This window comes from Sturnus vulgaris, chromosome 1 (assembly GCF_052056855.1).
Source record: "Sturnus vulgaris isolate bStuVul1 chromosome 1, bStuVul1.hap1, whole genome shotgun sequence".
Taxonomy (NCBI): domain Eukaryota; kingdom Metazoa; phylum Chordata; class Aves; order Passeriformes; family Sturnidae; genus Sturnus; species Sturnus vulgaris.
In genome coordinates, this window is record NC_142243.1 from 122,348,296 (window position 1) to 122,371,953 (window position 23,658).

Genomic DNA, 23,658 nt, shown 5'->3' on the forward strand with positions numbered 1-23,658 from the left:
ACCTGGTACATAGATACTTTATTTCTGACATTAACACGGTCTGTATTGTGATATCCTCTTACATAAAAGAAAAGTTTGTAGTACAACAAAAACTAAGATAAACAAGGCATTTGTTGCACATTATGTCAAACCTTAGAACAAAAATATGGTGTAATATGTATTTAGGTTTCATGCAAGTTTGGCTGCTGCATGTACAATTTACCTATAAACTGAAAGAAATGCAAATGCACACAACATTCAAAAAGTAATAAGATGCCTGACATATGAAAGATTAAAACCTTCCTGCTAAAGCAACAAAGTAGGAGTTAACTAAACGATCCAACCAATACCAACACAAATTATTACTACCTACCATAAATCTATGCTTAAACTTGGTATAGGTAGCTTTGATGATACCATTTCTACTTCAATATACCATCCAGACTCTAGATAGTCATTCTGTCTTAACTTCATTTTTTGTGAATTAAATGCTGTCTCCAGCATTACATGTTGCTGTTAAATCCATTCTGGTAATGCACACCTAAATCTAGTACTGCCAAGAATTCCAACTGACTCCTCTAAATTTTGCTAAGTGAGGAGTAATCCTGGCATGATGGGCATTTTCTGATCCCTTGCTTATAATAGGATTCCCGCCCCCCTTAAAATTTTGATGTGAATTAAAAACTGCTAAAAATGTTTGTGCCTACTATTATCAGAGCCAATATCAAAAAGCTCATAAAAACAAGGATTGTATAAGCTTTGAGATGCTTTAAAAAAGTTTAAGAACCCATTACCTTCCTTGTGCCGCTCATCACATGTGAAAATTCTCCATTAATTAATTCTTCCCTACCATCTTTAATATCAAAGTGTTAGGAACACTTTCCACACCCTGCATAGTACTGGTTGATCTCATAAAGTTAACTAGAGAACCTGACATCATGTAATTTTACATACAGTGCATATGATGCTCGCTCTTTCCATCTCTCATAGCAGCAAGCCGATTCTGCCACAATCTGTAGCAGCACACCCGGGAGTGGAGAGGAAGAGTGTTTGAATTATAAATAACTAAAACTACAGTGTACACTTCTATTTACCTGTCAGTATCTGTTGAGAGCACTCTATTGTAACTTGCTCGAAATTAACTACATAAAAATCTCTACAACAAAAGCAAACCAAAACATTCCTTCAAAATCAAAAAATAAAGACATAAAATAAGTGCAAATACCTAAAATAGGCAACTAAAGCAAGTGTTGTGACCTGTATACCTTTAAATAAGGACAAAGATTTTTCATAAATAAAAAAATGTTCTCTTTGCTCTTCAAATATTTAGTCAGTATATAATGGTCAAAGTTAAGTGCAGATACAATTGTTTTGAGATCCAAGGTGCCAAGTTTCTTTAAAAAAAAAAAAAAGAATAAAATATATATATTGAAAATGCCTTAGTTTTTAGTTCCTATGCAGGACAAAGTACTCCTCAGTCACAAATAAGACCCCCACCATTTCTTTCTAAATATATTTAAACAAGGTACAGGAACAGTTGCTGTATAATACAGGAATACCTTGTAATTATGTTGTAGACCAACATGATTTTAGGGCTATAGTGCAATCTTTATGTGGATGTAACATACAGTATAGATTTTTACACTTCACCACTGTAATTCTTCTGCTATTTCATATATTTTAAACTTGTCCTTTTTTCATTTTAGCTGTTTTAACAGGAAACAACATTGGCCTCTAGACAACCTGCATACATATAAATATCTACATTTAAGCTTTGAAATGGAAATAAATTATAAAAACAGACTCCTTTCCAATTTACAAAATTTTGCTTGTTCCTACATACTGTACAATACATTCAACAATCATCTCATTTTGAGATTTATGAAGAAAATACTGATGCTTTACACTAAACTTAATTCACCCCCCTCTGCCTACTTCTAGTACCATTTGCAAATAAATATATTTAACACTGTAGTTAATTTCATTGTTTGCAGCATACCAAAAAAAATTAGTAGTGCAACTTTCTATCCTTCCTTTGTACTCCTTTCCATTGTGTTTCTTTATATACTAGAAAAATGCTACATAAGCAAAAGCATGTTCAGTCACATATGTTGCTCGTTCGGAAACCAGTAACAACCTATAAACCTACTCTATATTGAAAATGCTCTAACAGATTAAAAAAGCGATGCAAGTCAAAAGAATAAATATGAAAAATAGACCTAAAAACTGTATGTTGTCAGTACTGCAATGCATTTTACCCTTCTTTATATTTTAGAGGGTTACTCATTTAATATCTAAAAAATTAATTGCAGAACTGTTTGCGGTATCCTTTTGTAAAGCATGTAAGAGCTTCATGTCTGTTCTTTGTCAGTCAAAAGAAGAAAGGAAGCTTTAAGGTAGTTTTAAGGTTTCCCTTGGCAGACTCTCTCAAAGACTTAATTCCCAAATATCACATGGGAATCGCCTCCAACATTGTTTCAGTTTCAATGGAAAGAGATGGTTGTCAGCTGCAGTGACCATCACAGTATCAGAGACCTTGAATTGCTGTTGGTAGCTGTGTATGTGCTCAGATACCTTCTTGCTTGTTCAGTCATGATAAGCTGGTCTTCTGTTTTTCCATAAACAACTGCCTCCCAGTCACGATTTGGCTGCATAAAATAAACTGCCGTTAACAGAGGTTCTTTTAACAAACTAAAATACTTGAGCAATTATCATACAAAGTTTCAGAGTTTAAATTCATTCATTTATTCATTCTGAGAATAAATTCATAAATTCAGAGTAAATATTCAGAGAATAAATTATTGAAGTCTAGAAACAGTATATTTTACTGAGAAGGATCCAGTTCTACAGTACAATACCTACAACTTGTAACAAAACTCCCTCACCACCCCTTAATCCAAGTCCCCAGCAGTGAATCTGGGTTATGGTACAAGTTCTAACACACAAAAAGAAAAATACTCTTCAGTAGAGTCTAGCCAGTTCAACAATTAATACATGACAGGGAAGCTAATTAAGTTCTCTTTGAGTATCTTACTCTTTAAATGTGCTAAGTTCAACAGGCAGAAAAACACATTACTGACAGCTGTCTGGAGACACCAAGGAAAGTAAAGTTATTTGGGAGCTGGAAAAGAAGATTGTGAAGAACTTTACTGAACCAAGTGACAGCTGTGGAAGAATGGTCAGGTTTTTGGGGAATATATTAGAAATGGCAAAGGAATTGGGAACAACAATGATGAATGGAAGAATAATTAAGCTACTAGTCCAACTTTTTGCAAGAAGCAAAGCCTACATCTTCACATGATGCACTGGATCTCGAGCTGATTCGTTTCAGCTCAAAATTGGACCTGATACTGGCTGATTGTTGCATGATGAAGAATGCAAGATCCTCTCCCTCCCAGTTCTGCATATTGATTGACAAAGGAAATTTGTACAAAGTCAGGTCAAAGAATCTCTTCTTCAAGCTGTGATCAGGACAGAAGGAAAACTAGGTTCCATGGTTTTACCAGAATGAAAAGTATACAGATGCAAAAGAACAGGCCTGTTACAAGAACAATTACCAAACAGAAACTGTAGATGATCTCTGCTTAATGAATCCCACTGGGCTTATTATGAAGAGTAAGCACCAGACAAATCTGAGAAACTAAAGTCCAAAAGAAGTTTCGTTTGCACCAGGTCATGTTTTCTAACTCCTAGTCTTGGCATCCAAAACTGTTTTGTAGGTCTCCCCTACCCTGTTTTTTACCCCCTCCCCACCATCTAAATCTTCATGAAACATCAGATTGTTTCACTAAAACAAACTGTGAAACATCAGGATTGTATTTAAAGAACTTAGCTATGAATAAACATTGTGGAAAAATGACCAATTTACAAGAAATAAGAATCATGGAAACACTGAAACTGGATCACTGGTTTCAACAATTCCAGACATTAGTGCAAGACAAACAAAACAATACAAAATTTCTTTGTTAACCCACTAACAGAATTCTTTGCATCCAGACCTGAAGAGCTTTCTCCATTTTGACATTTTTTGTAGCACATGCATTCAGTTTCTTCTTAATTACTGCATTTGCTTTGTTTGCTGGATTTGTATCCTGTTTTTCTGATGTCAGGTTACATCTGTTGTCCTGTATTTCCAACAACGGTGTCATTAACAAAGATGTGGTATATGCATTTTTTGACTATTGACAAAAAAGAGAGTAGGGAACAGAAATATTAATTAGTAATTAATACAGAAAGACTTCAACTGCTGTGTTCAGAGAAGCCAAAATGTAAATAAAGCAAATACTATCAGAAAGACCCTAGGAATGAATCTGAAAAGAAAATGTAATGAACAGTGTATGAAGAACTAGCCTGGTCCATACTGGGATCCACAGTCAATACTAAGCACAGTACAACAAGCAGCTGCTAGCATGGTTTAGGGATCAATGAGTAGACAGCTTCTTTACTCTAAAGACACATCACTCTGATACATTTTGTTAAGAACCACATTTGATAAAGTGGTAAATACACAATAGTTTTAAAGAAAAAATTCACTTTCACTTCTAGGACAACCCCTGTGAAAGTAAGGGCAAGCAGACTAGAGTCAAAAAAGTAATACCACATCAGTTTAAGGGGGAAGAACTGCTTTAAGAACTGAAATAAGCACTGGATGGATCATTCCAGAAGAATTTTATATATTGGTAATGTCTATGGAAATAAAAAGAAATTAATCTAGCTTCAGTATACAAAAGTGGAAGATTGACATATGTCAATCTTAAAGACCAAAAATTAGATAACAACAACAGTAGCATAAGAATTTACTTGCTTACAAAAACACCCCTTTAAAGTGCATTAAACCAGCTTTTAAGTATTTATTGTACCTCAACCTTATTCCTAAATTATCGTCACAGGGACACACAATTTCTGCTTAAAGATTGGTATATTTTTCATTTTTACCACTATCTCTCTTGGTAGGAGTGAATGTTCTTGTTGCACCAGCATTTCTTATGTAAATGAAGGAAAACCAACTTTCCCTCAGTTCCCAGCCTTTAAAAGGCCACACCATCATGGTGTATCTTAACTTGGACTCAGTGATGCACAATAATGCATCATAACAAGACATCACTAAGAGAACAGCAGGCAATTTGGTCATGACTGGAATGATTGCAGCACTGCTGCTCCTCCCAAGAGATGTTCCTGGGGAAGCTGGCAATTCCTACTAGGTGGCAGAGCACCCCATACCCAGCAGGAAGATACCAAGGCTTGGCACAGAGTCTAAGAGGCACTTCAGAAGGGAATTTAGAAAACCAGCTAGAATGGAGTATGACCTAAGCACCTTACAGTCTTTTTAAGGACCTTGGCTCCTACATCCTGTATATAGCCTTAAACCTAACCAAGAATCACAGACATTTACTCTTTAAGCATTTAACACATACATGCATTACGAACTCATTAGAAAGAAGCTTTCCTACAAGACTAAAGAATAAGCTATTCAACTACTCAACTGAAGAAACATTAAGCTTCTTCATAAAGGAAAGGACCAAAATAGCCCCATATCTGATTTCGTCATGTCTTGGTTTTTGAGGCAGAAGTATTCAAATTCCTTTAGGCAGAGGAAGCACACAAACTTCATTTTTACATGCTTTATATTTCTTAAAAGTATTCCCCTACGATGTGAAGTAGGAAAAAAATGCTGCCTAATACGCAATTAGGCATTTTCAGAACACGTTTGCCAGACTGTCAAGCATGCACAGCACAGGAGCAAATATCTTCCTGGTATGTTACAGAAAGCTTCAGCATGCTGTGTATGCTAAAGTTTATAGGTAACCAGCTTGGAAACAGCTTTGCTACAAACCTGTAAAGCATTCACATTATTTAACCTACTCTGAAGGACTGAAAGGAAAACTTCCTGCATGAATTCAAGCCCAATGCTCACCTATTTCTTAAGTACTTAAAACAGTATTTCAAACTGAAGGTATTTTTCCCTGTCTAGATGTATTAATCTAGCAACTTCAATCAAAAAAATTATTTTAGTGGACAGAAAAAAAGATACACAGTCCCATATTAATATTGCAGCCAGTGAGTTTAGTTTACTTCTTACCTGTACATCTAAACTATTATCTTCTGTCAAGCGCTGGGCCCCAACCTCTTCCTTTTCCTGGGAATCTAGGATCAGTGATTTTCTGACTTTTTTAGAAAAGTTGTGCTGAAACAAACATTTTGCAGAGAAAAACTGTAAAATATTATTTGAAAGCAGTTATTCCCTATTTGAAATTACTACTGTCATATTACCTCCTGCTTGCAGTTTTTATACAAAGTGTCATCTTCCTCCTTGGGAAATATATCTGTTCCAGTTTCCTCTTTCAAAACTTCCCTAATGTCTTCCTCCGAGAAGGCAAGTGGTTGTGACTAAACATTCATTAAAATTAAAGAAGAAAATACAGGAAGTCTATTAGTGGTCAGTTCTCACAACATTCTACTCTCAGCTAATATAGGCCAGAAAAACAGATCTTGCAAAACACAGCAAGAAAGGACCTAAGGTACTGTAGTTAAAACCCACAGGGCTACATTTCAAGGTTATGAAGATTATTTTAAGTTCATTTTACTCCACGTTATTGTTAGCCCGATAAAACACAATGCCTCAAAAATACAAGGTAGCATTGAAGCAAGGAAGCATTGAAGCTACTTGTTAGCAAATGGTTATCCACTGATAAAAGGGATACAAATAATTCATATATACTAAATGCTTACATAAACATATGTATGTATACATACACACATAAAAACATACTAAAAACTGTACTAGAAATTTATAACTGTTGTTGTGAAAAGAATTTATACCAATTTTAACACAAATCTTTGAATAAGACATTGATAGTTCTAAGTACAGTACAGAATTTCACAGAAGCCATACAGATGGCTCCTTTGTGTACCAACAGGAGAAGAATTCCCTTAAGCCCTCAAAATTTGATTTTGAACAGGAGGTTAATAGTGGACAGAAACAGGAATGCCAAACCACTCCATTTGCATAGTGAGGGACTGTGAATCTATAGGGTAACACAGATGGTGCCAAGCCCTGTGGCAAAGTCTGAGCTACCTTCTGTGTTTGCAGAAAAGAAGCAGTCAATATATATTGGCTGGAATCTTTTCAGAATTTGAAAAGCATATGTCTCCTGAATTCCAAAAGTTATTATGCATTAACATACCTTAGCTAGGTTAGGAAGAGAACAAAAATTGAATTCATTTGGAGCAAACTAACAAAAAAAGGTAACATTATTCATAGTCAACAAAACCAAAGTAAGTGTGTGACAGCGGAATCAGAGGATCATGAACTGCTATACTACAATTTTGGAATTTAGGATGAAGAGAATTGCAAACATCACTCAAAATTATCACACTGTGGTAAACATCTAGTTTCAGTCCTAATGCTGTAGAAGAACCAAAACCAAAGAACAACTGAGCTCTTACATAGTCCAGAGGACTCAAAGATAATGCAGTTTTTCAAGTGCAATGTGAAAGTTGTTTAAAATAATGAGGTCAGTCACACTCATCTACAGCAGCCTGCTCTTACCAGATTACCCAGCTGGAGAACCCACACTCACTCACTCTCTGACTTCCAATTTTTCTTTTGAAAAAAAAGAATCCTAAAGTATTAAAATTTCAGGCAATTATGCACCCACCTTGTAAGAGATACAGGGCTAGCAAGGATAAAATTTTAAACAACTCACAAACATTAAATCAATGCGTTTAAGATTACCGTGGATCAAATGATTATATGTACCAAATTACTGCTCAAGAAGAAAATGCCTTCATACTACACTAAAGGATACAAGTCTAACAACCACATCCAAAGAGGTTTTGATTCACATTCTAGTTGTTCTCTAGGATAAGAGAACGCTTTCACACAGAAAATGCTAAGGTCACACTGAGTCTTACAGTACCTCAAAACCAAGGGAGCATTTAGACTTTAGCAAAGAAGAAAAGAAACAGTATCATCACATACCATAAGTCTGAGAGGACCATACTTTTTTTCCTGAGCAGCCAAAGCATTTTTAAAAGGAGTTGGTGTCCTTGGTGTTGAACCCAAAAGAGATCTTCTCATTGTGGGACTTCTAAAACTATTCAAGCACAGAATTTATCATTAGCAATGAAATAAAATTAATCTAAGAAACATTGTTAAATACCTTCATTTACACAACAGATATCACTACCATTAATCTCAAAGTACATAGCAGATGTTTAACATAATAAACCTACCCCACATTTTCCTTTTGATCTTGTGGTGTCATTTCCTTGTGTAGAGGAGTCGTAATAAGAACTTTCTGCCCACAGATTGGAGTCGATGTAAATGCAGGATTTTCAAAGTTAAATTGTTCATTTCCAGAGCAAGTATTGAAAAACTAAGCACAAGAAGGAAAAAAAAAAAGCAACCTTATAGGACAAAATTTCTCCATTGCACTGAATGGCAAAAAACCCCAAATTATATACATATATCTGAAAGACTTTTACTGACAAATCCCAATACTCTATTCTTGACTTACACTTATTGCTGAAACCATGATTTTCTTCTTAAAATCTCTACTACTTAATTAGGTCACAGAGACAAAAGGCCTCTATCAACAATTATTTGCATGAGAAAGTGTGAACTGAGATACAGGTTGCCATGGCTGCTGCCACTCTCCCCATCAGTCTTCAAAACAGAGGTTGTTTAATGATATATTTTTAATATATTTACCATTATGCAGATGTTTTAAGAAGTTTTTTGACATTTATTTAGGCCACTACTAGGGAAGAAACCATTTACAATTTATAACTCAGCCACCACAGTCTTCATGTTTAGCCATATTTAAAAACACACTCACCTGTGATGGAGAAAATGGTAGTGTTTTCACTGGCGTCCGCTTTAGTGCAACATTGACGGCATCATTACACAAGCCATCGTTCAGATCAGTGCCCGGGGACTGCCCAACACGCAATCTCTTCTTCTTTCTCAGGATAGCAGGTGGATTGCTGAGCTTAGTTAAGTTTGAGGTTGCTGAAAACACTGTTTCCTCATCCCCACTGATGCTGCTGTGGTTTTTACCATCAAGCATAACGTCGACATTATACTGGCACTCGGCAGCCCCTTCGTTGTGTTGAAGCCGCATTAGTTTTACTGGAGCTGGCTTGACAGGGGATACAACAGCCTCGGAAAGCTCAAAACAGGTATCACTCCATGCTACTGGATCCTATGGGGCAAGAGGCAAAACACAAGCAAGCTTATCCAAGATTACTTCAGAATGTCCAAGACAATCTAATCAGCCCTCTACCTCCACAAGCTATATACTGAGTTATTCTTCTTGTGTCTTTCACACAATCATATAATACTGCATATTTTACAACACAATTCTTTTAAAACAGACAATAAATCACTTTATAAGGCAGAAATACAAAATAAGGTAATTTTAAGAGTATTTTACACATATGGTGTAAGTTGACATTCCTAATTAAACACTTCTATTTAACAAGGAATACAAACTTACGATTTCCATAAGATCTAGTGTCTCTGCAAATTCTGGAATGGTTTGTAGAGGTGTTAACATTCTATTTGCTTCTACACCCAAATACTTAGGTGGTGAATTCTGCTGAACAGGTGTGATGCGGGTCTCGTCCATGCTGTAGAAATTACTTGTCTGTTCCTCAAGGCTACTTAGTGTATTTGGCATGCAATCCTCCATGATAAAATTTCCAGACCAACAAGACAAGCTTCCAGCTTGCTAAAAAGTTATGAAGAAACACGTTAATCTTATTCAACTTAGAGGTTGAAAACAGGCAATTATGTGACTGCAAGGTGGAAAAAAAAGTAGTGTGTGGAAACACTAAGCCTAACTATTAATTTTGGCATTTTCAAATACTAATTATCTGTTTCAATTTAAAAAGTTAGTCTTCTCCTTACATTAATATGCTCAATATTCTCAAATTGTTTACGAATTTTATCTTAGCTCACATTCATATCTTATATACACAACTTAGGTAATTATGGGCTGTATTGGAAGCCATCTCTGATGTAAGTTTCCTGTGTACCTGAACACCAGTATATTATTAAGTCATCTTCAGTACAGAACACTGAACTTCTAATTTTAAAATTAGAAAATGTTTCTAGAGTGTGAAATACTACTTGTTTGATCTAGCTTTTTTTAATGCAGATTTAATAGTTAAGTAAACTTCTAAAAGGTTATCCTATTTCAGTAGACTGTTTAGTACCCAAGAAACAAAATTTTAATTTTCACTGGAACTCTAGAAGCAAATCAGATTCTACTAGAAGTAGAACTGCACTGTTTCAATAGAATGCCAGGGATAAACCACCACATAAAATCTGAAGTTCACCTGTAACCTAAACTAGTGATCAGTATGGCTGGGTTAGTTAGGTGTCTGATATGCACAGCCCTCTGAGGAAATCAGTGACTGTCATCTGCAAGTCACCCTAATTCTACAGAATTAGGGAAATTCCACTGAATTTACACACAAATTATGCACGGTGCATATTTAGTGTTTGTCATGTCCAAATACGAATATTAAGTATTGCAAGCACTCACACTGAAATTTGAGTAAAATATAATCTACAGGACATTTTGAAATCAAATGGGGCAAAACCCATGTATTTTTCACCTTTCTTTACTGAGCAGATGATCAACACTGTTGATCCATAAATCTGAATGGCAGTGATATCAAATGTGTCACCTCCTCAAAAGGATTAAAATACAGGGGTCTTAGGAACTGCCAAATCGCTGGTCATATTTCTGCTGTATTCACAGTTTAGAAAACTGCATTAAAAATAAGTTGTCTTAGTTCTAATACATAGATTTTTGTTTTTCAGTGCAACAGCCATAGATTTGGTTTTAGAGGGTCAAGTGAAAAAAACACCACACTAAACCACACAACCGTGACTGAATTTCTGAGGATTAACCTCAGTAATGCATATTGAAATATTTAGAGAAATTTACAATCCTTACAGAAGACATTTGTTTTCTTCTGATTTCATTCTCTGCTGACATAAGTAGCAATTCAAGTTCCTTTATTTTCTTTTCTTTATCAGGATCATCATCAATAAATGGCTGCTGAAAAATTTAAGAAAGAAGCCATTACTATTTTTCACTTCCACCACCTCTTCACGGTAAAGATTCTGTATTATAACACAGATGTATTTTTCACACAGAGAGGGAACAGAACTGTTCAGGTTGTATCATATTTTGTTGTACAGAAGTCATCCACAAGTGAAACAACTCCAATTACCAGGAGATGGATCTGATGTTAAAGTGGTGTGTAAAGAGGTATTTTATCTGGATTCTAATATGGCCTGTAAGTTATCTGTGTGCTAGAGCACTTTCTAAACTCAAGTCACTACATTCTATCTTTAATAAAACCAAGTGCTGGCACACCAGTTTATGTGCTTGTGTTTTCACGTGCCTTCTACAATTTTGTGTTATTTATCTTCACTAAGTGTGCAAGAAAGTGTTTCAAATCAGCATTTGCTGATTCAGTATTTATACAAGCAATCCCACCACTACTATCAGAAAAGAAAATTAATTGGTTTTGATAAGTTTGCTTGTTCTTAACCTCCTCAACACTTTCCATTATTGCTATAAATGTAGGTGAGGATATATGCTATCACCAGTTTAGAGAGTACTTCAAGGAGCCAAAAGTATCTTATACTTTTCTGTGTAGGGCAATCTAGACTGTCAAAAGCCATTTGAGGCTTTGTTGTGACTTGTATTCTTATACCACTATCAGGGAAGAAAATGCAACATGAAACAGATGACCTGCATGGGGAAACTTCAGGTTAGGTAGAAAGTTCTACAGAATTCCTCTATCTAACACAAACAAAACGTATTATTTCCTGTGTCAAAATACTCCTTTTACTAATTCCAAATTCACAAGAATTCTTCCAAGGCATCATATTAGAAACCAAGATCTATATTCATTCTGCACCACATGAGAAATTTCAGATATATTCCAAGTGAGCCCAAAAAAGCAAAAGGAAATAATATATCAAATTTCTATTTGTTTTAAGGTTTCTTGATTCTTCAGTATTTAGAATGCTACAAAAGAGCATCTTCAACTGATTGAAAGATGTTTATCAGTGAGAAAGAAATAAAATCTAATGAGAACAAAAAAGCACAGCCAGAAGTGTAAGTCACAGTAAATTGAGTTTTTCAGAAAGGGCTATATTTATTACATGTATGTAAATAGTATAAGATAAGTAATACTAATATAGGTCACAATTTAGCCTCGAGATTTAACAATTAGACTGTGTTTTAAACCGTATTTCTATCAGAAATAAGCACAAACATGTTTCTGGGATAAAGAAAGAAAGTTCATTTTTCCTACTTAATACTACCAACTACACTAGCAAGCTTACTTACAGAGGAATCTATATAAATTTAGGTGAATAATAAAGACTAACAGACATTTTGTAGATACACATCTTTTCATTTTACTGAATAATATTAGGCAGTAAATTCTCTTTAATTTATGAAGGCTGTTAACATCTTACCTGAACTATGTTGGAAGAAGATGGAGCATGTTCTAGACAGCTGCTTTCTGGTGAGGCATATTGATATGTTGGAATCTAAGAAGACAAAAAAAATTTTAGAAACCCTCAAGAAAATGAGGCTATAAAATTATCTCTAGTTTATTATACATAAACTATTTATGGTTTACAAAGCCCCAGTTGCCATAGAAATCACAAAAACACTCAACAGATCTTTAATCTTTCAGATCTGTTTCTTGTTTCAAACCAAATCAATTATTTGAAACTGGGAAATACTTATTATTCTAAATTATGAACTTACATGTGTCTGAACAGGCACATAAAATTGATTCTGAGTGTGCAAGTGTTCCATAGTCAGACAAGGTTGGGGCTGAAGTTCAGCAGAACTAGCGCTTTCAGACTTTATAACGCTTTGCAAATATCCTTCCTGTTCCACCTTTCTTCGCATTGTTGAATTCCAGTGATTTTTAATTGAATTGTCAGTCCTAAAATGAAAGTATAAAACAGTGACTAGTTTCCAGTCCTCAAAATCTAATACATGACACAGTTTACAGGGTTTGTAGAGTAGGTTAATCTGAAGCCACAAATCCAGAAAGCTCCAGCAGCTTAGACTGAAAGTTCTGTTATCAGTAGGGTTTTGGCCAAATGACTAGCTACTAGCTACTCTTTTTAGAACCTACTTCTACTAAACTTTAAGTGTGATGGAAATTGAAAGAAGAAAAGGAGAAAGCCACGGTTCGGACTGTAATCATGAGGGGGAACCTTTTTTCTTAAATACTTGGAATAATGTAGTGAACAGTTACTTACCCCTCTGCTATAAATTTGCAGTACATGTAGCTAAGACAATCACCTCACTGTCCCACAACACAGTAAAGGCACTTTGGCTGGTGTTTGCCACTCGAAGACATCTCTTCTAAAATTGACAGCCTGCAACCCCCACTCTGTGTTTTATGTGCAGCTTTGTGGAACAACCTCCTACTACCTCTTCATGCCCTTGATCATGGATAGGATAAAACAGGCATGGCATTTTGACAAGCAGGCTGAAATCACTCTTAACACTAAACAAACATTAAGGTAAGAGTAGACTATAACTGCATTACTGTCTAAAATACTAGCATTATTATTATGTCTAGCCTTAGGTAGAGGTACACAGTAACAAAAATTGGTTAAAGCCCCATTTTTCATTTAAGGTGACTGCAAGAAGTATTCCCCATTTTCATCCCACTAGTGTTGGACTCTGCAAATCTTCTAGGTCTATGATCTTTAGTAGTCTTTAGCTAAGAGTGTCAGATTATTGACAACAAACAAGCTAGTAAATAGGAATTATTCTGTCAAACTCATCTTCCCTCTCTGAAATTCTATTTAGATGCAGCCCATTCTCTTGTCATTCCTCCAAAGGATTAAATGTGAACCACGGATTGTGCACTTATCAAAACACAAAATTTTTAAGTACACATCCATCATTATACCATGATAACAAATGCTGACATGTCTTAGGCACAGCTAGACAGTCACCTCTTCAACACAAAGTGAACTGAGAAAGGGACAGCTTAACACTGAATTTCAATTAACAGTACAAGGTAAAAGAATTATTTCATTAAACTCTTTACACAATAAAACTTTGTTTTCCACAACCACAGAAATTTGCAACAAAACTTGAAAGAAATAAGGTGAACAATGTATACAATTCATTCTTAACGTAGAGATTTCATGATAATCAACTAACTTTGCAATGCATGACTCCTAAGCCTGGACTTTTGAAGGTTACTAAGATTTTCTTTTACAAGTGCCCAGTTCAACATGTGCTATCCAACAAAAAACAGAAAATCAGATCTTAAATCAGGAAAGTCACCATCAAATGCGTATTAATGAAGGCACTTTGAGATCAAGTTTGATATCAAATCATTTTTCTACTACTACTTCCAGTTAATTCAGTTCAGCTCTATTATAGAGGTTTTTTTAAGCGATCAGGAGGAATTTGAAGATACCTTCAAACCATTACAGATCTTTCTATGGGTTTTACATCTTTTTAAAAATACAGAACAAATGTTAAAGATTTTTAGCATCTATCAAGATAACTATGTTTTGATGTAAGTCTCAACAGATACTCTCTGACTAACAACTTAAGATTTGAAAGGGTACTGAGATGAGCACTTTTCATATTCCAACATTTAACACAAAGAGTTGAAAAGCACCTTCCAGGAAGAAGTTTTGCTATTTCAGCCCATCGGTTTCCCAAACGCTTGTGAGCTTCATAGATTATTCTGTCCTCTTCTTCTGTCCACGAAGACTTTTTTACCTCAGGATTGAGATGGTTATGCCATCTTTCTCTGCATTGCTTGCCTATTCTTCCTTTCAGGTGTTTTGCAATTAGAGACCAGCGCTTTGGACCATATTTCTGAACTAATTCAATAACCTGGAATACAGATGAAAGCACATTATAATTTCAAAACCTAATTTACCTAATCAAAGGCTGAGAACACTGATAAACTCACATTTTATAATAGCATTATAATGGTCAACAGACATTAAGCCTAAGGAGGCAGACAGTGACTCGGGGATTTAAAAATGATTTTTCAAGAAATCAAAAAATTACTAACTCCAAATTCTCTGTGTTAAGAATATAAGTGTATACTGATGAAAGCATTCATTTGGAAGTTTCCTTTCTATGACAGACTGTCTAAGCTGACATTAGGAAAGAACAAAAAAGAAACTGGTAAAGACATTTCATTTGATTGTTTTCAACAATATTCATATGAGGAGAGAACCACACCTGGAAATGGAATGGAGGTTGGGAATTCTTACAAAGTAGAAGCTTTTTCCTAAAAGACTAATTAAATAAAAAATAGATTAGGAAGACCATATTAATAAATTGACAAACAGTAGTTTAAAACATCTTAGAAGAGTTTTAAACAGGAGGAACAAGAAACCAATTTGAAATACCACAGGACAGCTGTATTTGCATCTCCCTACCAGGCAGTCCAGGTTGTGCAGGCAAAAGGCTACAGTACAGATTAACAACAGCAAGGTGAAAAAAGGAGCCTAAAACATTGATATCTTCTTTACATAAATAAATGGTTTCACAGAATATTCTAAGGTGAAAAGAAGCCAGAAGGATCATCAAGTCCAATGGCCCATACAGGGATCACTCTCACAACCTTGGCATTATTAGCACTATGCTCTAACCAAATGAGCTGATCTCAGGGTTGTAACAGTAGGTTATGAAATACTTTCACTTATTCCCAGTCCCTTCAGGTCTGGTGGGTTTGAGGAATAAAAGATGTAAACGAGACCTTTGATCTTCAGTGCTACTAAGAGATGCCTCCCCTACTTGGTAGGCTAGAGTAATTCAGCCAGCAATCTCCCTAATGGGAAATTAAATACTTGAGCAGACCCAACATTCCATCCACTTAAGACAGATTTTTTTTTTTCTTCTCATACATCATAATGTAATAAAACTATCCATGTCACAAGATGTATCAGATATCAACTATATGGGAATGGAACTTTAAAAAGTACACATTCCTAGCAGTCATATGCCAATTTTATTAAAGAGCAAAGTATCAATTAGGTTTTGTTACCCTCTGATCTTCTTCTTTTGTCCAGGGACCTTTAATCAATTCTGGGTTTAGTACCTTCTGCCATCGATGCTGGCACTGAAAATCTGAACGATTCTGAAACAGTTGTAGAAGACCAGTGTAGCTGTTAAACTCTTGAATTCATAAATCTGTAAATACATTCTAGCATGAATTATTAGCTTATTTCAAATTAAAAGACTTATTTAGAAGTTTGTTCAAAGTATAATAGTTAAATTCTCCCTTATTATTTCTTATTTCATTTGCTTATAAAAAACTCTTCTCCGGAAAAAAAAAAACCAACCTTGCATGAAGCTCTAATCTAATTACTTCAGTGTACTAACTTGATAATCAAATTCAGAACTTACTCTTCTTTAAAGAAAAATTTATATTATTTTTGTCCTCATTACTCCACACTTTCTCTAAACTTTGTGGCTAACCTATTTTTGACATTATCTATAACTTAAATAAGTGAGAAATCTTTTAAGGAAATACTTTTTATTTCAAATAAAAGAACACACTTTTTGCTAAATCCAAAACGAATGTATTCTCAGCTCTTTACTAGAGTGTTAAGGCAAACAGATTTAGATCAAATTTAGTTAACACATACTAATTAAACAACATTGCTTTTGCTGGTCAGGACAGATGGTGCTTTTCTGTAGCTTCACTAAGGATCTTTTGAAATATTGTTCCCAGTTATGAAAGAGAAATAACCTTCACTTAGCCTCCCAAAAACTGTCTGTATGAAAGAGTTGGTCCAATGCTTAGAAATATGCAGGTAAGCACCGGCCCCAGGACAGCATACTTTTTTAACACTGGGACATGATTATTTACTTCCTTCAGTATAAGCTGTTGGATAGCAAATATCCATTGCAAGGTTTTGTTGGTCTTGTCTGCCAAGTAAAGGTGTTACCATGCTAAGATGAAGTTAACAAAGTAGCAGTCTGCAAGACCAGAAACAACACCCAGAACACTAACCCCTGTAACTACACTGTGCACAGTACCTTCAAGCTAATCGCAAGTAATAACTGTATGATTAAAAGCACACTGAAGCTTTTTACAAAACATCATCATTTCCTGTTGAAGACAAGCTGTAAAAGACAGACTCAGTATAGAATAGCTGTTACCATTTTGATGAAAAAAAATTTAAGTTATGGCCTTTTAGTGCTTTTATCTTCCAGAAATGTCTGAAACCATAATATGATTTGGAGAGAAGAGCAAAACAAATGATGGAATGAAACAATATAATCGTTTCAGTCTGCCTTAACCACAAAAAAGAAATCAAAAGCAATTACAAGCTACATTCTTTCTCAAGAGTGACCTTGAAGCCACCTTCACTTATTTCGGGCAGAATGGAGGGAAGGTTTACCTGTGCCTAGTCCAGCAAAGAAATGAGGGTTGAAAGCACAGCAGTTTGCGGGCCTTTACAATTCAAGATACCCTTGGTTTTCCTAGCAAAAGACCATCAGTAACAAGGTAAGTGTGAATTATGCCAGCCTCTATTATTTGGCTGTTGCAATAGGTTGCCTAAAAAGGCTGTGAAGGCTCCATCCGTGGAGATCATCAAACCCAAACACTGTCCTGGCCATCCTGCTCCAGCTGATCTTGCTTGAGCAGGGGCTGTGAACCAGTGCAGAAATTCCTTCCACCATCACTGGTTCTGCAGTAGGCACCTGATCATGCACATTTCCTATGATAACTGGGGAACGTTTTTTCAACCTCACTTGGGCCCAGCTGAACAACAGGATTTTTGCCACCAGAACTATTTGTTTTTAGCTGGAGAATTTTTTACTAAACTGTTAGACCTGTTAAATGCAACTCAATGTAATTTCATATTCATATCAGTATCATCAAGTGTTTTTTCAAATAGCTTAATATAAAAGCCTTTTGATTCTCCTCTGCCATCCACACATTTCACTCATTTTTATAAGGAAATAATGTATATGTATGGAATATGGATTTGCTTACGCATGACTTAAATATAGAAGCTTTATTATCTGATATCTATATTTTGCCATTTGGAAAAAAATCAGAAGCATCATAATTGCACAAAAATAAGATGAGAACAACGCAAAATTATAGTTGTTCAACACTTAGAATTCAAGTCCTTTTCTACCTTACAATGGAATTTCATACAACCACATCATCCCACACAATATTGTAAGAACCTCAAAGGTAGGAAGAGGTGTAAATTTTTGATTTCTAATATTTCAATATACAATACCACTTCTAGGAAGTGATTTCAGCCTTATATTCTACCATGTTTTTACAGCAGGCATTTTATAACATTTGTTCAGAAGAGAAACACCATCAATTCTAGCTGTAGGTACTTTCAACAGTTACCTCAGGGAAGCAGTCATCATTGTAAAAAAAAAAAAAATCTCAAACCCAAACAAAAAATCCCGACAAACACACAAATAAAAAAACGAAACACACATGCCCCCTTGCCTATGGTGGTTAAGAAATTCATCCCTCTCCTTTCAAGCAATCTTTCAGATGCAACCCACTCTCTTAACTGCTTCAGAAGCAACCTGTGAACTGTGGATATAGCCACCATGAGTAATGGAACCCAGTAAGATACAGGAAAATATTCCATAATGAAAACAAATAGCAAGTGTGAACAGAATATATTTTTGATCATTTCAGACTTTCACTGAAGACTGAGCCAAGAGGGCTCATCAAGGTCTGAGCTAGATCTCAAGTCTATGTGCTTCTGATTGTATTTCATTTCATTTCCAAACTAGACATATGACCAAAGTAAATAAATATTAAGAGAACTTAACTGAAACAGAGTTGAACTTACTTGTAGATGACTAGCAATGAAAGCCCAATCATCTGTACCATTTTGTTCCACCAGCTTCTTTAGCCTTTCATCCTGTTAAGACATAACCTCAGCCAGTAAATTTTTCATGTGACCCCAATACAATACTAAATAATAACATATTTCATGACCTAAGAAGATCAGGTAGGGATCAGACTAAAACAAAAAAAAGTGTTACCTCTTCACGGGTCCATTTCACTTTGCTACATATCTTCTTCAAACCTTTTTGCTGTGGTACTTCATAGTCATGATCCATATATTGAAAGTCATCGTCTTCCTCACTACAAAGCACAATAGAAGAGTGAAGAAGATCAAAAGAGAGTTTAAAATACCTCTGAATAGCCTTTTTTTCTAATTACTTGAAGCTTTTTTCCAATCTGCACATATTGTTCTAAAATGACGTATGGGATTTGCATGATCACAAGGTCTGCCTCCAGCAGTTCACCATGCTAAAGTACCAAACTAATTTCAAGGCCACACACTGGACAGATAATTCATTCCAAGTTAAGATTTAAATTTGAAGTAAAAACTACTTTTAAAGATTCGAGTATTTCTAATACTTTTTTTCATCTTTATTTTATATGAATGAACTTATAGAGTGGTTTGCTAGACTGCAAAATACATTCACGATCCACCTCCGTAAGTGAAACAACAAACACAAGAATGTGAAATAAGTAAATCTCAGCTTGAGATTTTAAGTGGTCTCCTGACTTGCCTAAAAGTGTTGCCTCAGTGTTACAGGAATTAGATACAAATCTTTGAAGACAGATACGTTCCAGAAGCAGTAACTTTGGCATCGGTGCTGAGCCTCAAAGCGCAGAGCCGGAGGGGCAGGGCAGCCAGGTACTTCTGCGGCTCCGCGTAGATCACGCTCCATCTACTGGAGAAATGCGGAACTCCAGAGCCTGGATAAACAAAGCCTTCCAAACAGGCGGCACAGGGAAGTGTTTCATGGAATCATCGCTTAAACTTCTGTGTCAGTGACTCACGTTAGCATAAATTCAAACACATGTGGAAACCTAGGTCTAACAACAAGAGCTGCAGGGCCCCTGCATTAATTATACCAAGGCACAAAGAAGGGACTCCCATCTAAATACGCTGCTTAAATTAAAAGCAGTTTCACAGCGCAATTTTTTCTCTATTTTATTATTGGTACAAAGCACGATAAAATATCATAAATTCAGGTTCAAAACAAAAATTATTTCTGCTCATCCTTGACAATTACTTCATTTTTTCAATCAAAAGTATAAAAAACCCTTTCCCCAGTAATGAAATTAACCTGTGCTGGTGTCAAGAACAGATTCGATGGACGATCTCTCCAGAACATGCAATGATCAGCACAGCATGCTGATTAACCACTTACACATTATTTGTTATTTCCCATTAAGTCTGTTCCTGTTAGCTACCAAGAATATATTTTATTCAAAAGCATTACCACAGGATAGTAAGTGCCCAACTCCTGCAGACTTGCTTCTACATCCTATACCACGTCTGCATCTGCCCTACTTAGCTTCATGATGCAGCAGTAAAACATAAACAAATTAAAACTTTGCTGAGTTGCTGAAAGACAAGGCAACAAACCTGTGGGAAGGTCAACAGCAAGTTCTTCACCATACTTTCAAAAAAATAAAAAAAGGTGCAAAGATGACTTTAAGAGCTTTGCATTAAGTGGCTTAAGACTTAAAAAAGAGAACTTAAACTCAGAAGTAACAGGTTTTTCTGGTCCCCTACCAACTCCTCTTTTTTCTTTTGTCCACAAGTATTTGGCAAATTTCAGGGATCTATCCCAGGGATAGATCAGGTGAATAGTGATTCGGGGATTTCAGGGATTGTAGTACCAAAATACACTTCTCATAATACCATTTCATACCAAGCAGGCCATACAGTTCACTTAACTAAAATCAGGCATTCTTGTAAAGTCCTTTGTCAACACCTCCTTACCCACTGCACAGCAAACTAGTCTGTGAGCAAGCAGTCTCAGTTACGTGAAAAGTCACGGGGATCCAAAGGAAGAAAAGGGGCTCCATGTACACAGCAGTGGCGCTGATGTGAGCACCAGTAGCAGACAAGGTGGGGCCCCCGCGGGCAGCTGCAGTTCAGAGCCCTGCGCTGGGAATTCTCCGGCTGCACGCATGTCCCACGGCACACCGGTGACTGTCAGCCAAGCAGGCACTAACCTCTCTTGCACCTCGATTCCACCTGAACAACCACCTAGTCCCGAGTCTTGTTTAGACTACTGCTATGATCGACTAAAAATCAAATCCAGATTCATGGCTGGGACCGCTACTTTCAGTTTTCAATTAAAAAGACAAGATTTTTAGACACGTGGGGTAGTTACAGCTCATTTGACAATTCTTTTGCAGTTATGAAACTGCTAAAATACTGCACCAAAGTGGAAGGCAGCCACCAAGTTTCACCAAATAAGACATCTGGGACAGTAAGGTACATGTTTTCTGAGATCTGTCCTAGCAATTCTGAGTTGAGGACCATTAAAAGAAAAGAATCAAGTTTGCAAATGCAACAACCAGGAGCAGTTTAACATTAAACGAATATAAGATTAAACTTAATACCATTTGGTGCAAAACAATTACACTTTCTCCTTACTCCACACCTAGATTAAAAATCTTGAAGTCACTTTCATGTAAACTCATAGCTTCAATGATTTAGTTTTGGAGATACCATCATCAGACACTTAACACAACATCCGCCTTGGGCTACCGATCTCTAACCAAACCTTCCTCTGCTATCCACAACCCGCTGTACTTTCAATTATTAAATCAAAGCACTCCACAGCCATGGGAGATAATACAAGCTAAAGCTTGACAAGAACGAAACTACTACGTGTAATACCACAGGTGAAAGTCCCTTAAACTACAAAATGCCGACTAGGAGTGCCGAGAAACAGTCTCTGAGCTGTTCTTGGAGACAGCCAAGCACAGACAGCTTCAGCCTCTGCAAGCAAAACCCTTTGTAGCTTACACAACTAGAACACCAAAGCATTGCTTTCTTGTTTTAGTTACAGTTTTGCAGAAAAATCTTATAATTTTTTTCCATGTCGGAGGAAAACACAGAAACAGTTTTAATATGTGTAACTTTGAAACCACTCCCAATTCCATGAAAAGTATGCATTCACAACAAACCCTAGATGCCACAGATAACTCAGCGAGTATCCTTTCCTTTCTCAATCCTAATTCTTCTCTTACACCTCTTCATAACTTTCCAGAAACTGATTTAAGACAAGAATAACCATAGCGACAAAACAGTTCTCCAAGACCCACCTTCTGAATACAAAGCAAAGACACACCCATTTTCATATCAATATAACAAAAGATGTATGAAAGCCATCTAGGGCAGCTGCTGGAGCTCTAGTGCAAAACGTTATATTTCAAGAATATTTCAAGCTAGATTGTGATATCTTTAGTCAAATAATATGTCAAATGAGAAAAAGTAGGTGCACTGAACATACTGGAAGAATCAACAGGCCCAAACTTTATATCAAGGCTGTGCCAAAGCCATTTGGGAGGTGAAAAGGAAAAAGTATAACTCCACCAGAAGGAAAATAACCAGCACGGAAAGCTACTGCGGAGACAACGCAGTTATTACTGACAACCTCAGCTGCCCAGGTAAGCTACAACAAAGACGACCTGAGCGAAAGCAGAGAAGTGACAGCGGCTGCCAGGGGAAAGGCGGGATTCGTACCCGAGAGGTGGTGCCCAGAAGTCCGGGAAAAGAGATACCTGCAAGGGTGCCGGAGGGGGGAGGGAGGTGGGCAGTGACAGCCGAGGCCGGGGCGGTGGAAGGAGGCCGAGAGCAGCGATGAGGGGCGGGGCGGCACCTGGCTGGGATCCCGGGGCGCGGAGAGAGCACCTGGCCGGGATCCCAGGGCGCGGGGGGGCACCTGGGCTCGGGACGGCGGCGTGGAAGGCAGCACTGCCCGGGAGGGGATGGGGGGCAGAAAGCGCAGAGCGCGCCGGTCCCGCACTCACCTGCGCCGTCTCTCCGCCATCCTCGGCGCGCACCATAGGGGGGGCCGCCACGGCAGCGGGGCGCAGCACGGAGCCCCCGAGCCGCCCGGGCTCCCTCTCTCACTGCAGGGCAGGGACGTAGCGGGGCACCGGCGGCTCAGAATGCCTCCAGCCGGGCAGGGATCCTCCCAGGGCCCGCTGCTCCCCGCTGTGCCCGCAGCGCCCCGGCGGCCGCCCTCAGCCCCGGCCCGGCCCCGGCGCGTCAGGCATGGCTCGGCCTGGCCGCTGCCCGCAAGGACGGGGCGCGCAGCGGCCCCTTTCTCGCCCCTACTGTGCCTCGCTCTCCGATGCTGTCAGAGCTGCCGCGGGCTCCGGCGGCGCCCGCCGCTCTCCTTCCCTCCGTCCCCGGGCCGCTCTGCTCCGCTGCCCTGCCCTGTGCCCGCCCGGCCCCCGCCGCGCACCGGCCGCCACCGCCGCTCGGGCTCAGCCGCCGGCGCTCGCGGCGCGCTCGGCCGGTGCCGCCCGAATCTCGCGCGCAGCCTCCCCCCCGCGAGCCGCCGTTTGAATCTGCGCAGGCGGACTGACGCCCCATTGGCCGCCGCCGGCCGCACGCGGCTCCGCGCGCCGGGCGGGAGGGGGCGGGGCCTCGCGCCGGCGGGCGGGCGATGTGACGGGCCCGGGGTGGGGGGAGCGGGCCGGCCCCGCAACGCCCTGCCGCGAGCGCCCGCGAGCCTCCCCCGCGCCAGCGGCAACGGCGGCGGCTCCCGACGGCAAAAGAGTGAAAAAGTAACGGCGGGGCCGCCCCCGCGC

General features: G+C 38.0%; 1 protein-coding gene across 1 annotated transcript; it reads right to left on the reverse strand.

Annotated features, from left to right (window-relative positions):
* Positions 1 to 8: 8 nt before the first annotated feature.
* MYBL1 (MYB proto-oncogene like 1) lies at positions 9 to 22,985 on the reverse strand. Its single transcript, XM_014873099.2, has 16 exons — positions 22,870 to 22,985; positions 19,062 to 19,164; positions 18,866 to 18,937; positions 16,069 to 16,161; positions 14,683 to 14,903; positions 12,789 to 12,972; positions 12,491 to 12,565; positions 10,950 to 11,054; positions 9,480 to 9,713; positions 8,820 to 9,185; positions 8,215 to 8,357; positions 7,961 to 8,075; positions 6,250 to 6,366; positions 6,059 to 6,163; positions 3,978 to 4,157; positions 9 to 2,627 (listed from the first exon to the last, which is right to left on the reverse strand). Exons 1-16 carry the CDS (start codon positions 22,887 to 22,889, stop codon positions 2,499 to 2,501), a joined length of 2,262 nt encoding a protein of 753 aa, XP_014728585.1. The 5' UTR covers positions 22,890 to 22,985; the 3' UTR covers positions 9 to 2,498.
* Between the last annotated feature and the right edge of the window lie 673 nt (positions 22,986 to 23,658).